This window comes from Eptatretus burgeri, chromosome 2 (assembly GCF_056783735.1).
Source record: "Eptatretus burgeri isolate ZD-2024b chromosome 2, Ebu_testis_v1, whole genome shotgun sequence".
NCBI classification, from domain to species: Eukaryota; Metazoa; Chordata; class Myxini; order Myxiniformes; family Myxinidae; genus Eptatretus; species Eptatretus burgeri.
The window spans coordinates 77,241,525-77,254,024 of NC_140962.1; the positions used below are offsets into that span (position 1 = coordinate 77,241,525).

At 40.0% G+C, this 12,500-nt stretch overlaps 1 protein-coding gene across 4 annotated transcripts in view; it reads left to right on the forward strand.

Annotated features, from left to right (window-relative positions):
- The window catches only part of AGPS (alkylglycerone phosphate synthase), a 334,856-nt gene that overhangs the window by 242,322 nt on the left and 80,034 nt on the right, over positions 1–12,500 (forward strand). For all 4 annotated transcript variants that reach the window (XM_085869957.1, XM_085869958.1, XM_085869959.1 and 1 more), the window contains exon 16: positions 9,782–9,843. In XM_085869957.1, coding sequence (XP_085726083.1) covers positions 9,782–9,843 — 62 coding nt within the window. The remainder of the gene's footprint in view (positions 1–9,781; positions 9,844–12,500) is intronic.

Here is a 12,500-nt window from a genome sequence, read left to right on the forward strand (position 1 = left end):
GGTGTAAGGCCATTTTGTTTATGTCAATGTACTGTTGATGTGATTGGGTACCTCTTCGTTGTTATACTGCACATCCAATAGTACCATTCAGGGCTAGAGCAAGGACCAGGATATCAGTGTCTCCAGCTGTAATGACCACAGCTTTGTAGCCATGATCAGCATACAAGTCTTTTTCTTCTTCTGAAGAGTCTTTAGTTATGTGATGGCACTCTGTATTGCATGTCACATGCATATCCTTATTGTTTAGTGCTTGGGTGGATGTCTCTTTCCCATAGTTACAGCATGAATGAGGTCTTGCCCAAAGGACTTGATTTTCCTGTTGGCTGAAACTGTTAGGTTTTCATCGCCACATGTTCCTGCTATGACTGTGCGATAAAAATGAATTACAGATGTAGACAAGAATGCATCTGCATTGTTCAATTCATCTCGCTGTAGGGGCCATATTTCTGTTTGATTATGGGCCAAAATATCAGCACGAAGTATCAATGCTGCTTTTGCCAATGTTGTCCTCTTGTCAGATTCATTTGACTTCAGGATGCTTAGTTCTTGCTGTAAATTCAGAATGTCAAGAACTAATTTTTCTTGAGAGATACTATCTGGATAAATTACAAGCCGACCTTTCTCATCACTAATAATGTTCACAGAATCCTGAAATTCTTCTTCTTACTTGTGGAGTAAGTTCTTCCGAGTTGAATCTGAGACCTGTGTACAACCCAACTCTTTCATGTGGCCCAGTAGCATGGTCCCGAGATCATTAAACATTATAGCACAGGGGTTCACAAATAAATTGCACTGGATATAATGACGTACATACTGGAAGGCTTTGCCCTCAATTTTACAGTACTCATTTTCAGCTGGACTGTCAGTAGATGAACATTTTTTCACATAATCTTCTTTGGTATATGCTCTGTAACATGACCTGTGAAAATGAGCCTCTGCAGCTATTGCTTCTCTCCTAAGTAAGGCAACTACTCTGTCATCTAATTTACTAACAGCAACTTCATGAAGTTTGGCATCTGCTCCAGTAGTTACGCATTTCTGCAAGACTTCACGGGTCTTGGACCCAGATATATATACTTGCTCTGTTTCTGACACAGGATACACTTCTGTTCATATACTCTGGAAGTACTGGGTTGTTCTCTAATAGATCTTCTAACAGTTGCAATTTCATGGAGCTTGTCAATAGGTGATTCCTTACGCTCTATAGCCTCCAACTGTTTCTTCATTGTAAAGAGTTTTTGGCATTTTGCATGGTATGTTTATTGTGGAAGTTCATTTCAATTCAATTGTTTAGCAATGTCCAGAAGGGGCAGATGATTTCGTCTCTTTGCAGCCCGCAGTCATGTTTGCCAGGAGTCATTATCCTTCAGTTGAACGAGAGGTGCTGTAATGTCTTCATTAGGACTGTGCACTATACAAACACAATCATCATTGTCAACTTGAGGTCGCTTGGCAGGATGGTCAGTGGACATCGGTGTTGGGACCTGTCTGGTACACCTGAAACAAAGTAGCGCATGGCCATATCCATCACCACAAAAGTAAAGCAAAGCAAAGAAATCATGCATTTATGTTCCCTAATGACGAGTAGATAAATGTAAATGTGATATAAATATATCCTACCAAGGTATTTAATGATATGCATTCATCAGTAGTAACAAATATAAAAATGTGTTATTTTTTCAATTATGGAGATAGGGGTAACTGAATGTTAAATTTTCAAAATTCATACATATATTTTAGGTAAATAATACTTATCCAGTTATTGGCAATGATTGGGGATGTTTTAGGCATATAAAGCATTCTCTTAAACACAATAGTCTTTGATATATAGAATAAAGTGTCAGCCACAGAATTCCATATTGAAGAATATTAGGGACTTATTTCTCATAATATAACTTATTTCTCAATATATACCCACATCATTGACAATCTTTGTATTTACATCATACCAACTAATTACCTGTAACAAAATAAATATATATTTGATCATTTTTATAAACATTTTGCATGTCCTGAAGCTGAAATTCAATTTTCCTAATTTTTTCCTGATTAAAAACAGAAAATCAAGGGTAACTACTGCTAAGCTACCATATATTACGAGGGCGACCCAGGCTTAAATGATGCCTGAGATATATACTCATCTGAAAAACATCATAAACAATTGCCATTAATCATACCGATTCATGAAAATTAGGGCCTTGGCTCATGGACTACGAGTGAAAAGAGGAGAAAAGCCATCACCAAGTTGGTCATAGTGATCAGCCCCTGTCCTTCGGCAATAGGCAGGCTCATCACACTGGGCCAGAGCCAGTGCTTCCAACCCCCCCCCCCCCAGAAGAAGTCAAAATAAATAGTTTTTAGCTTTCAAAAAAGAAAATCTGGGGGCTGTGGTGCCATAAAAATATGCCAAAGCATTGATGCCGTGAAGTTATTTATAACATGGGTTTGGCCCCGATATGAGACTTAAAAAAGTAGTCCCTTCCATTTTAGCAGCCGTCTCTCATTAAAAATTACCAACTTTTGTCAAAATGAAATTTTGAGTGCCGAGAAAGATGCCTAGATAAAGAATTCCATCCCATGCCCATTTAAGTTGCTCGGGAAGGGTTGGAAGAGTGGCAGGCACCATTTTGTGGACGAGATAGAGAGTTTTGCTCTTTTTCCAGTTCACTTTTGCAGAGCTCACCAAAATGAATTCATGGACACAATGGACCAAGGCAGACACGTCCTCATCCGAGTGGACAACTGCGCAAAGGTCGGCTGCATAGGCAATCGCCTTAACTGGATTCGCTGTTGGTTGGGGAAGAAAACCATGAAGATGTGCCCGCAATTGAATGAGCAAAGGCTCGATTGCGAGGGAGTACAGAAGGCCGGATAAATAGCAACCTTGACGAATGCCTCCAGTAGTTGGGAAAGACTGACACAAAATATTATTAACTTTGAGTTGACTAAAAATATTATTATACAGTAACTGTATGTAAAAGATAAAAATTTCCCCAAAACCAAACCCTTGCAAAACAGAAAAAAGACAAAGGTGATCAATGGTATCAAATCCTTTTCCTGGTCTAGAAAAACCAATCCAACATTTCTTTGCTCAAGAGTACATATCTCAATCGTATCACATGCAATATAAATACATTGTCACATGTTGTTCTTTTTGGAACACAGTAAGATTGATCAGGGTGTATGATCTCCACAATCACGGGCTTGAGCTGGTTGGTGACAGCCTTTGAGAATATCTTGTAGTCTGTGCAAAGCAATGAGATGGGACGTCAGTTTTACGGTTGCTGAAGGTCGCCTTTTTGGGGGATCAGGGCAAGTGCAGCCCTATGACAGCTTAATGGCAGTGAGCCTGATGGAAAGCCATCGATCAGAGCTTCTACTAGCTCTGGTCCCAGGAGGTCCCAAAAAGTTTGTGGAGTTCTGCAGGCATTCCATCTCGGCTGGGGGCCTTGCCAGTTTGTGGAGCAGCTTGGTGTTCCTCCAACCTTACTTCCTTATCTAGTTGTTGGTATGCAGATTCTGACAAGGTGGGTAAGGAAGAAGTCAGAGATTCCACAATCTCTATCAATGCTCTTGGCATGGTGTAGTTCAGAGAAGTAATACTTAAGTGAAGCTCTGATGTCTTTTTGATCGTGCATTATCCTTCCTTCCTTTTGTCCTTAGTGAAGTTATCTGCTGACTTCCCTTTGTTTGAACTTCCAGTCCAAAAAATAACTTGGAGGAAGTATCAGAATGACACAGATTCTCCATTTGGAGACGAATCAGAGCTAATCTGGCTTGCTTTGCACAAAGTCTGGCAAGAAGGGCTTTTTTCTTTGCCAGTAAAAGGTTGGTTCTTTCCACATTGGAAACTGAGAGGTTGGATTGTAAGGATGGTATTTCCTTGGCAACCAAGGAATTGAAGGGCAGAGTCGTGTTGGGTATGATAAGCTCTGTATTGCTGGCAAAAAATATTATCTGTGCAGTACTTTGGCATTGTCCCACCATTGCCCAAAGTGGGGAAAGCAAGATATATCTAGGTGTGTGTGTGTGTGTGTGTGTGTGTGTGTGTGTGTGTGTGTGTGTGTGTGTGTGTGTGTGTGTGTGTGTGTGTGTGTGTGTATGTGTGTATGTATATATATATATATATATATATATATATATATATATATATATATATATATATATATATATATATATATATATATATATATATATCTTCAAAGACATATTGCAAGTGTTTGACCAGTTTGTGATTTTTGTCAAGGTCTGCAGAGAGGGAATATGCTGCTGCCTGCCTGTCTGAAAAATGAGGAATGTCACCTCAGAGGGTGGAGTCATCAGCAAAGTGATAAAGAGGATTTTCCAGAGAGTCAGAGAGATAATTGATAAAGACTTGGCATGGGACTGAGCCCAGAACACTGCCCTGGGGAACTCCAGCCTTGAGAGGGAGAGGAGCCGAAAATATTCCTCTGAGAGCAACATATTAGCTCTGAGAGTGGTGGAGTCAGCAACCCATGCTGGAGGCAGAGAGTTTGGAGAGCATAGCTGGATACCAGACTATCGAATTGTTGGGAGAGAAGCAGCATGTCCAAGGTAGAGTGACATGGTCTGAATCTGAATCGATGATCTGAGATCAGGTCATTGGAGAAAATGAATGATTTTATGAACCTCCGCCATCGAAGATCGGAGGTTACTGTTTTCACCCCTTTCTGTTTCTTTGTTTGTTTGTGAACAGTATTACGGAAAAACTTGACGGATTTCGACGAAACTTGGTGGGGGGATTAGGTATGGTCCAAGGATCATGCCGTTAGATTTTGGACTTGGTCCAAAATCCAATATGGCCGCTATGGAGGAAGTATCATTTTGAAAAAATATTTGAATTTTTTTTTTTTGCATTTCTACATGTTTTAAGTGATTTCCAACCCCCCCCCACCCCCAAAAAAAATTGTTAGAGAAAAAATCATTTTTTGCAACTTTTTTTTTCAACAAAATTTCGATTTTTTTTTTTTTTTTTGCATTTCTACATGTTATAAGTGATTTCCAACCCCCCCCCCCCACATTTTTTTACCCCCCCCCAAAAATAGATAAAATTTTTTTTTTGCATTTCTACATGTTCTAAGTGATTTCCAACCCCCTAAAAAAATTGTTACCACCCCCCCCAAAAAATTGTTTCTCAAAAAAAATTTTTTTTTTGCATTTCTACATATTTTAAGTGATTTCCAACCCCCCCCCCAAAAAAAATTGTTTGTGAAAAAAATTTTTTTTTTGCATTTTTACATGTTTCAAGTGATTTCCAACCCCCCCCCCAAAAAAAATTGTTAGACAAAAAAAAATTTTGCAACTTTTTTTTTAACAAAATTTCGAATTTTTTTTTTTTTTTTGCATTTTTACATGTTTTAAGTGATTTCCAACCCCCCCCCCCAAAAAAAAATGTTGGAGAAAAGAACTATAACTCTGTCAGCACTGTTGACATCATATTTAATGAATAAGATATAAGGTTCACTTGAGTGACCCAGCAGTATTGGCGGCAGAGGTTTTGCACTCTCCCGAGTGCTCCCCCTCTAGTTTCAACTGCAATGATCGATTCCATGACCTTGCAGATGATTGGAAGTAAGCCAATTGGTGTGTAGTTAAGGGGATCCATTTTTGCACTTTTTTTGAAGTGCAGTGATGTTTGCTGATTTCCAAGGAGATTGAAGATGACCTCGGGAAAATGACAGGATGAAAAGGGCAGAGAGAGAGAGAGAGAGAGAGAGAGAGAGAGAGAGAGAGAGAGAGAGAGAGAGAGAGAGAGAGAGAGAGAGAGAGAGAGAGAGAGAGAGAGAGAGAGAGAGAGAGAGAGAGAGAGAGAGAGAGAGAGAGAGAGAGAGAGAGAGAGAGAGAGAGAGAGAGAGAGAGAGAGAGAGAGAGAGAGAGAGAGAGAGAGAGAGAGAGAGAGAGAGAGAGAGAGAGAGAGAGAGAGAGAGAGAGAGAGAGAGAGAGAGAGAGAGAGAGAGAGAGAGAGAGAGAGAGAGAGAGAGAGAGAGAGAGAGAGAGAGAGAGAGAGAGAGAGAGAGAGAGAGAGAGAGAGAGAGAGAGAGAGAGAGTGCAAGAGCAGCTGAGAAGGTTTTTTGGACACGTGAGCTGATGCTATCTGGTCCAGTTGCAGAATTTGTTTTAATAATAGGATAATACAATGATAAATTATCAGGAAGCAAACATAAGTGGAAAAATTACATGCCCAAACCGGAAATCGAACCCAGGTCCTCTGGTGAGCCATACCAGTGCTCTGCCATCTGAGCTATCTGGGTGACCCCATACTGGAAGAGGAATTAAAAATCCTTGTATAAAGGCTTTATAGAAACAACATATATTTTCAATTATCCTTCTGCCTGTGAAGTTATTATTGCATTTGCTTTGGACTGTGCTGCAATCTCTTGCTGGTGGGCATTGTTGACATGGATTCCTTCAACTGAATTCCTTCTTCCACTTACTTGAATGCATATATAACATGCATTTCATGATGACACTGTGGCTACTGCCTCAATTCAAATCCTTTGAGGAGCTGAGGAATATTGTGAAATAACTTTTCATGATTGGGTTTGTTCAGAAAATGTCTGCTTTTGCTGCCCCATAATATCGATTATGATTGCAGTTTCTTAAACTGTTGCATGAGGCTGATGTAATATTCACTTGTGACTGCCGTTTCCTGAGATTATATCGTCAATCATCAGGATTCCCTTGGAATCACAGAATTTTGAGTCTGTAATATTGTTTCGGCTGATGGATCTTCAAAGACCAGGAGCAGCCAGGAAGGGGACGTCAAGTCCCACATCTGCCCATGATTTGCACTCGCACGGACGTTCAGAAAAAATGCACAGCCCTGCCGAATCTGCCCGTTCAAATTGGGGAAGTTTGTCTTTTAAATATGTGCCTTAAATACGCTAACCCAATTTACCCATCTGACGGGTTTATTCCAATTTGTTACTGTGTGCTCGGAGTACTATCCATGCATGTCATGATCCATTCCTCGCACAACAAGCACAGCATGAACCAGCACAGGCTGGAACCACAGAGCAGCAAATGTACAGGTGAGCAAGCAGGACCCAAGCAGGTGACCAGAGTTCGATCACCTCAAAGCCTCGTGCTGTCCAGCAGAGAGAATCCACCGACGGAGCCCAGGGAGAACGAGCATCTGAGAAACAGAACACAGAGAGCGAGAACACTCAAGTCAGAATGCTCAATGAGAGAACACTCAATCCTCACACTGCATTGTTCCCTTTAGTTACTCTCCCAGGCTGGTAAAGCATGCTCATGAGTGCACTGATTGGTTGAGTCCCAGACATGCCATCATCGGGGTACTGGTTGGCATCTCTGGTTGCCTTCCATTCACCCCTGTGACTGTCCGGTGGGTCGCACTGATTGGCTGCTTAGTAAGAAGGAAAACACCATGTAAGGACAGATTACAATGTGGAAAATGTGAGAATCTGAGGATGGGGAAATGGTGCATATAAACAGACAGTTCGGTGCGAACGACGGAGGGATCTTCACTAAAACAAACTCGACTCTGCCTGTTGGGCACTTCTTACATATGCTGCTGCTGAACATGTACTATGGAAATTATTATTAGAAACTATTCCCAATTACCTCCAAGTCATATCTGTAACAATATTACCAACTGAGTTTGTCTGCAAATGCATCCATGATAAATAGTCAAGGTAAATTTTGGTGAAAATTGCAAGGACTTATTGCTTGGCTATTCTTTGTGATTGAGGCACAAGGAGAAGGTCCAATGGTCCATTGGACCTTTGGATTTGCACTCGCCGTCCATTGAACGGGGCTGTGCCATACATTTCCTTTGGGATAATCAAGTGGATCTTTGGAACAGTACCGAGATCCAACTCATGCAAAAATTCCTCAACAGTCAATCTTGGGTAAATGAAACTAATGGTATGTAGCAAGCATACTTGTTACTTTATAATAATAATCATCATCATCATTTTATGGCCGTTTCCATGGTTGCATGTGAAATAATCTGCATAGTAAAAGTATCCGGATTTCTCCGTTCCTCCCTCTGTCTGTCACGTTTTTTTTTTTTTTTTTGCTGGGATGTCACGACAGCGTTACATCTGGGCGTCATTACGGCGTTATGTCGAGTTCGAGGCTAGGCCTTTCTGGTGGTGCAATATTCATTACTCAATAAGAATTGAATTTTGCAACTTCACAAAAAAATGCCATAACGTCTGATCCATGGGAACAGAAAACAAATTAATAATATTGTTTTTTGGCGAATTACTAAAATTAAAGCTGGTTTGTGAGCAGTAAACAAAATGTTTCTGGAATCAAAGAAATTGCAAATATTGACTGGCATTAAACTATTACTGTACTGGAGCATATATAAGTTATGTTGTTCAACTACAGTCAGTGATGTGACGGGTTCAACGCCAGTAATAATACAAAATCTCAGCTCTTGCGTGCCACCTGAACACCCCATTCTGAGAACCTTTTGAATGGCTCTCATGTTTAATTTTCTTTGTGTGCTGTTTATGTTATTCCCTGAACACTTGTCAATATTTTTCGGCTTTCAACCTCAACATGAATGAAACATGTTTTTCAAAACTATTAATGACGTTGACATATTGAATTTTTAATTTCATTTAACATATGATATGTGATGTTTACTCGATATTGAACAAACGTAATTGTTTTATGAATCATAATTAATGATACATTTTACACCTATTATCCACTTTTCAACACTTAAAGCATATTGACAGCAATGAGCAAGTTTTAATTGAGCTACTTTTTTTTTCCTCTTCAAAACAATGTGTTATGATGCATGCACAAAGACATTGTAAATAACAATTGAATGTTTGTGGTCACAATAAAAGTTAGCAATCGGTGATCAAGAGAGATGACACAGATGGAAAGGCACTCGGAACATTCTATCACAGCATGAGGCAAAAAATGGAATTTGATGCATTGCGATGAGAAGCGAAGCTTTTTTGTAAAGTGATGAAATATGAGGAACATTAACTCTCTGTTAACCCTTTGCTGCAACAGTTGGCAACGGATATTTTGTTTTCTGCTGCCATGAGAAGTTTTTCATACTTTGGTTTTTTTCAACCAAATCTTTTCATTTGAATGTGTGCTTTACTTATTATTTTTTTTACTGGAAAGAAAACCTGATGGGACTTGCAATTAATTTGATTGTTGTTTTTTGGGGGGTTTTTTTGTACCATTTGCTGTACATTTTGCCAATGAAAATGTTTGTTCAGTTATGCGAGACCCCAGAATAATTTCAGTTTTGAAAATCAAAGTTTTGGTGAATGTTTCCTTCAACTCAAATGGTTTCTCAAATCAAAATATTTCTTCTTAAAAACAGAGTGAAAATGTCACATATTATTACTGTTCTCACTTCTATACTTCCACTGCACGTTTATGTTCAAAGCATTTGTGGGTTAAGAGCAGTTTTTGGCTTCAAATAATCTTTTTAATTATTATTTTTAATATTTAACCTGGTGTTGACTTAGCAGTTAGGGTGGTGGCTTGGGATCCTGGGGTCCTGAGTTCAAGCCACGTTGGCTGCTGAATTAACACCAGGGGGTTGACTCAGCCTGTCATCCTTTCGAGGTCGGCAAAATGAGTGCCAGTGTTGCAGCCAAAAGGCTGCACACAAAGGGAATGGGTATCGATGGATTTATTAAATCTGGTATTGGTGTAGCACAGGCATGATGGGCTGAATGGCCTCCTGCACATGAATTCCTTGTAAATTTTCATTCCACGTTATTTGTTTGTGTTTCCTGAACTCTCTTTTTAGGATCTTGGCATGGATTACTACATCATCGGAGAGTCGTTTGAGACGTCAATCCCTTGGGATAGGTAAGGAGGGATTTTGGCAGAGCTAAATAATAAGTGAGCTTCATGCTGTGAAAATTACGTGATGCTGAGCCATGAAACCTGGGTTAAAATCTATGCTCTATAATTTGGCACTGCATTGCTGAGACATACACCATAGGTATCATCTCCATTGAATGAGTCTATATTTAGCCTCCAAATTGTATTACTGGCTTATTAAACTTTTTGGTGAACTCTTACACAGAAATGCAACACTTGTCTCCTTGGCAGATAACTTGTTTGTTAAAGACACTCAATTTTTTTTCTCTCTCCACCTGAAGTGGATCAGTTGGTTAATATCCTGTCTTGGTGCTCATCAACAACAAAACAATAAGTGGGGGGGGGGGGGGGGAGGAAAAACTTCAGGTTCTGTTTCTTTCCCAAAATTTTTGAGGGAGTAAGATGGGATATAAGTGCATTGAAATTTAGAAATATTGCGGTACTTTCAGTGCTGCTGGGTGCAAGATGAATGCCATACCCTGCTGGGCTTCAACGAGTCCCATTACAATACAAACATCACACTTTTGTTCTATACACATGGATTTGATCCCAACCATCTTGCTGAGTTTCGACCTCGTGCACGATAAATGGCATCTTTGGAGCCTTGGAGCATGGCCAAGCCTCCGGCTGAACAGTGCAACCTGAGTTGAACACTCTGGACTCCCAAGCTTTTAACATTCCCAAGCTTGCTGCTATGGGCAATGACTGTAAACAGAGCAAGTGTCCATCTTTGCCACTCTTAAAATCTATTCTCCTCCTCATGTGCAACAACAGAGAAAACAACCAAAACCTAATGCACAATTTTTGGTTGCTCAACATCCCTGAGGTGTTGAACTGTGATTAAAACTGTCAAGCAGTGCTGTCTACGAGCCTGCCGGCTGCTGATATAAAGTTTTCAGGCTTTAAAAAAAACCTGTTGAGATGTCATTGCGACAGCAGCTTCAGTTCTCCATGCACATGTCTGGAAAGGGAGTTTTTGTATCTGGTGTCTCGCCTGAGAGAGGCATTGCGGTAAGATTTATTCATCAATAAAACCCCTTTGCTTGTGGGATGTCCCCCAAGGTGCTTTTATAGTGACAACAGAGAAGATGGGGTGATGGTTTGGTGGGATGGGCTGACTGATGGGGCATGGCACGCTTGCCAAGCATGTCGATGAGGCCCTGAGGCCGTTTCTGCCAGCTGGCCTTTCCTAGCATCCACGTGGCGAGATTGTCTGGAAGCATAATGACATGGAGATATCATGAATTTCCCAACCAGCTGTTGTTTTGAAGGTGTTACGCGGCAACCTTTTATGCTTATTCTGTCTATAGGGAGTAAAATCCTGTCTATATTGGCTCGAGAAAATAATGCAATTGAATCCACAGTACGTTTTTTTTAATTTTGGTGCAATTATGAATGCCATTTTGTAATTTCAGCAAAAAAATTGTGTCTAGCTCAGCTGTATATGTAATGCAGAAGACAACCATGCAAAGTTGAATCTCTTATTTGCGTCAAACAAGCCAATCAGAGACAAGCCATTATATGACGAGCCAATGAGAAATTTGGACAAATCTGAAAATAAATGTTTATAATTGGCAATAAATGGATGATTATTCATTGAACACTTTTTTTTAATTGGCTATTCACATGGAGGCATCCATAAACATTCCCAGCAGCCATTGCGATCGGATCAGCAGGAAGGTAAATGAAAGAACCTTCTCGCATTCGACATAATTACCTAATTTTGAGGCTAAAAGGCTGAAATCTGTTGGTTGTCAGATGTCTGTGTATTACCCGAGACTCAGCTTGTGGATTTGACACTTGTTGGCATCTAAAGCAGCCGTCGATACAAGCATCATGAATGATGCATCAGCTGTGTGCAATTATATTATTTTCTTCTCTCTACAACACCAAGGCTTATGGAAGAGCAAGGTTAAATTGGCAGTGGGGTCATGCAACTTTTCTATATGCAATTTATATTTTTTTATATGATAAATTGGCATGCAATGATGTGTGATTTTGCTCTATGTGTCGATATTTTACCATTTCATTTGCAAAAAAACTGGGGAGGAGAGGGGGTGGATGCAATTTTATTTCGTAGTCCAGGAGAAACTATAAACAGCCATTTGGCAAAAAGGGAAGGAGAAAGAAATGGACCGTGTCCTGACCACTCTTAACCCCACCAGCCTCCATGTAAATGCACTATTTGTAACTGGTGACAGATACTTGGGCTATGCTATTATTTATCATCAATCTAATTTACTAGATTTGGCACATGTTAGCCTCTGGTTGTTCAAAGCCATAAAAGAGGAATTGCACAACCATTATGTTGAGGATGTGAGACTAATGAAGCTGCCAGCAAGTGAGTGTGAGATGGCTGGAATGAGGTTTTTATGCAGGCGTCCATAAAGTTCCACAGCATTAGTAATTGGTAATCCGTCTTGGTGGGGAGAGTATGCTGAAGCTGCCAGCAAATATTTATACCTGGGTGGTGATACCAACACATTACATTTACAAAATGGTGGTTATGTAGAAGTCAAGAAACAAATAAAAGGAGGTTAAAAGTCCTTAAAAGGGCAGATATGGGAGACGAGCTAATTTGGGGAAAGCGCTAAGAAAGAAACATGAAAGAAGTTGGGACGTATAAGAATAATGTGAGGAAA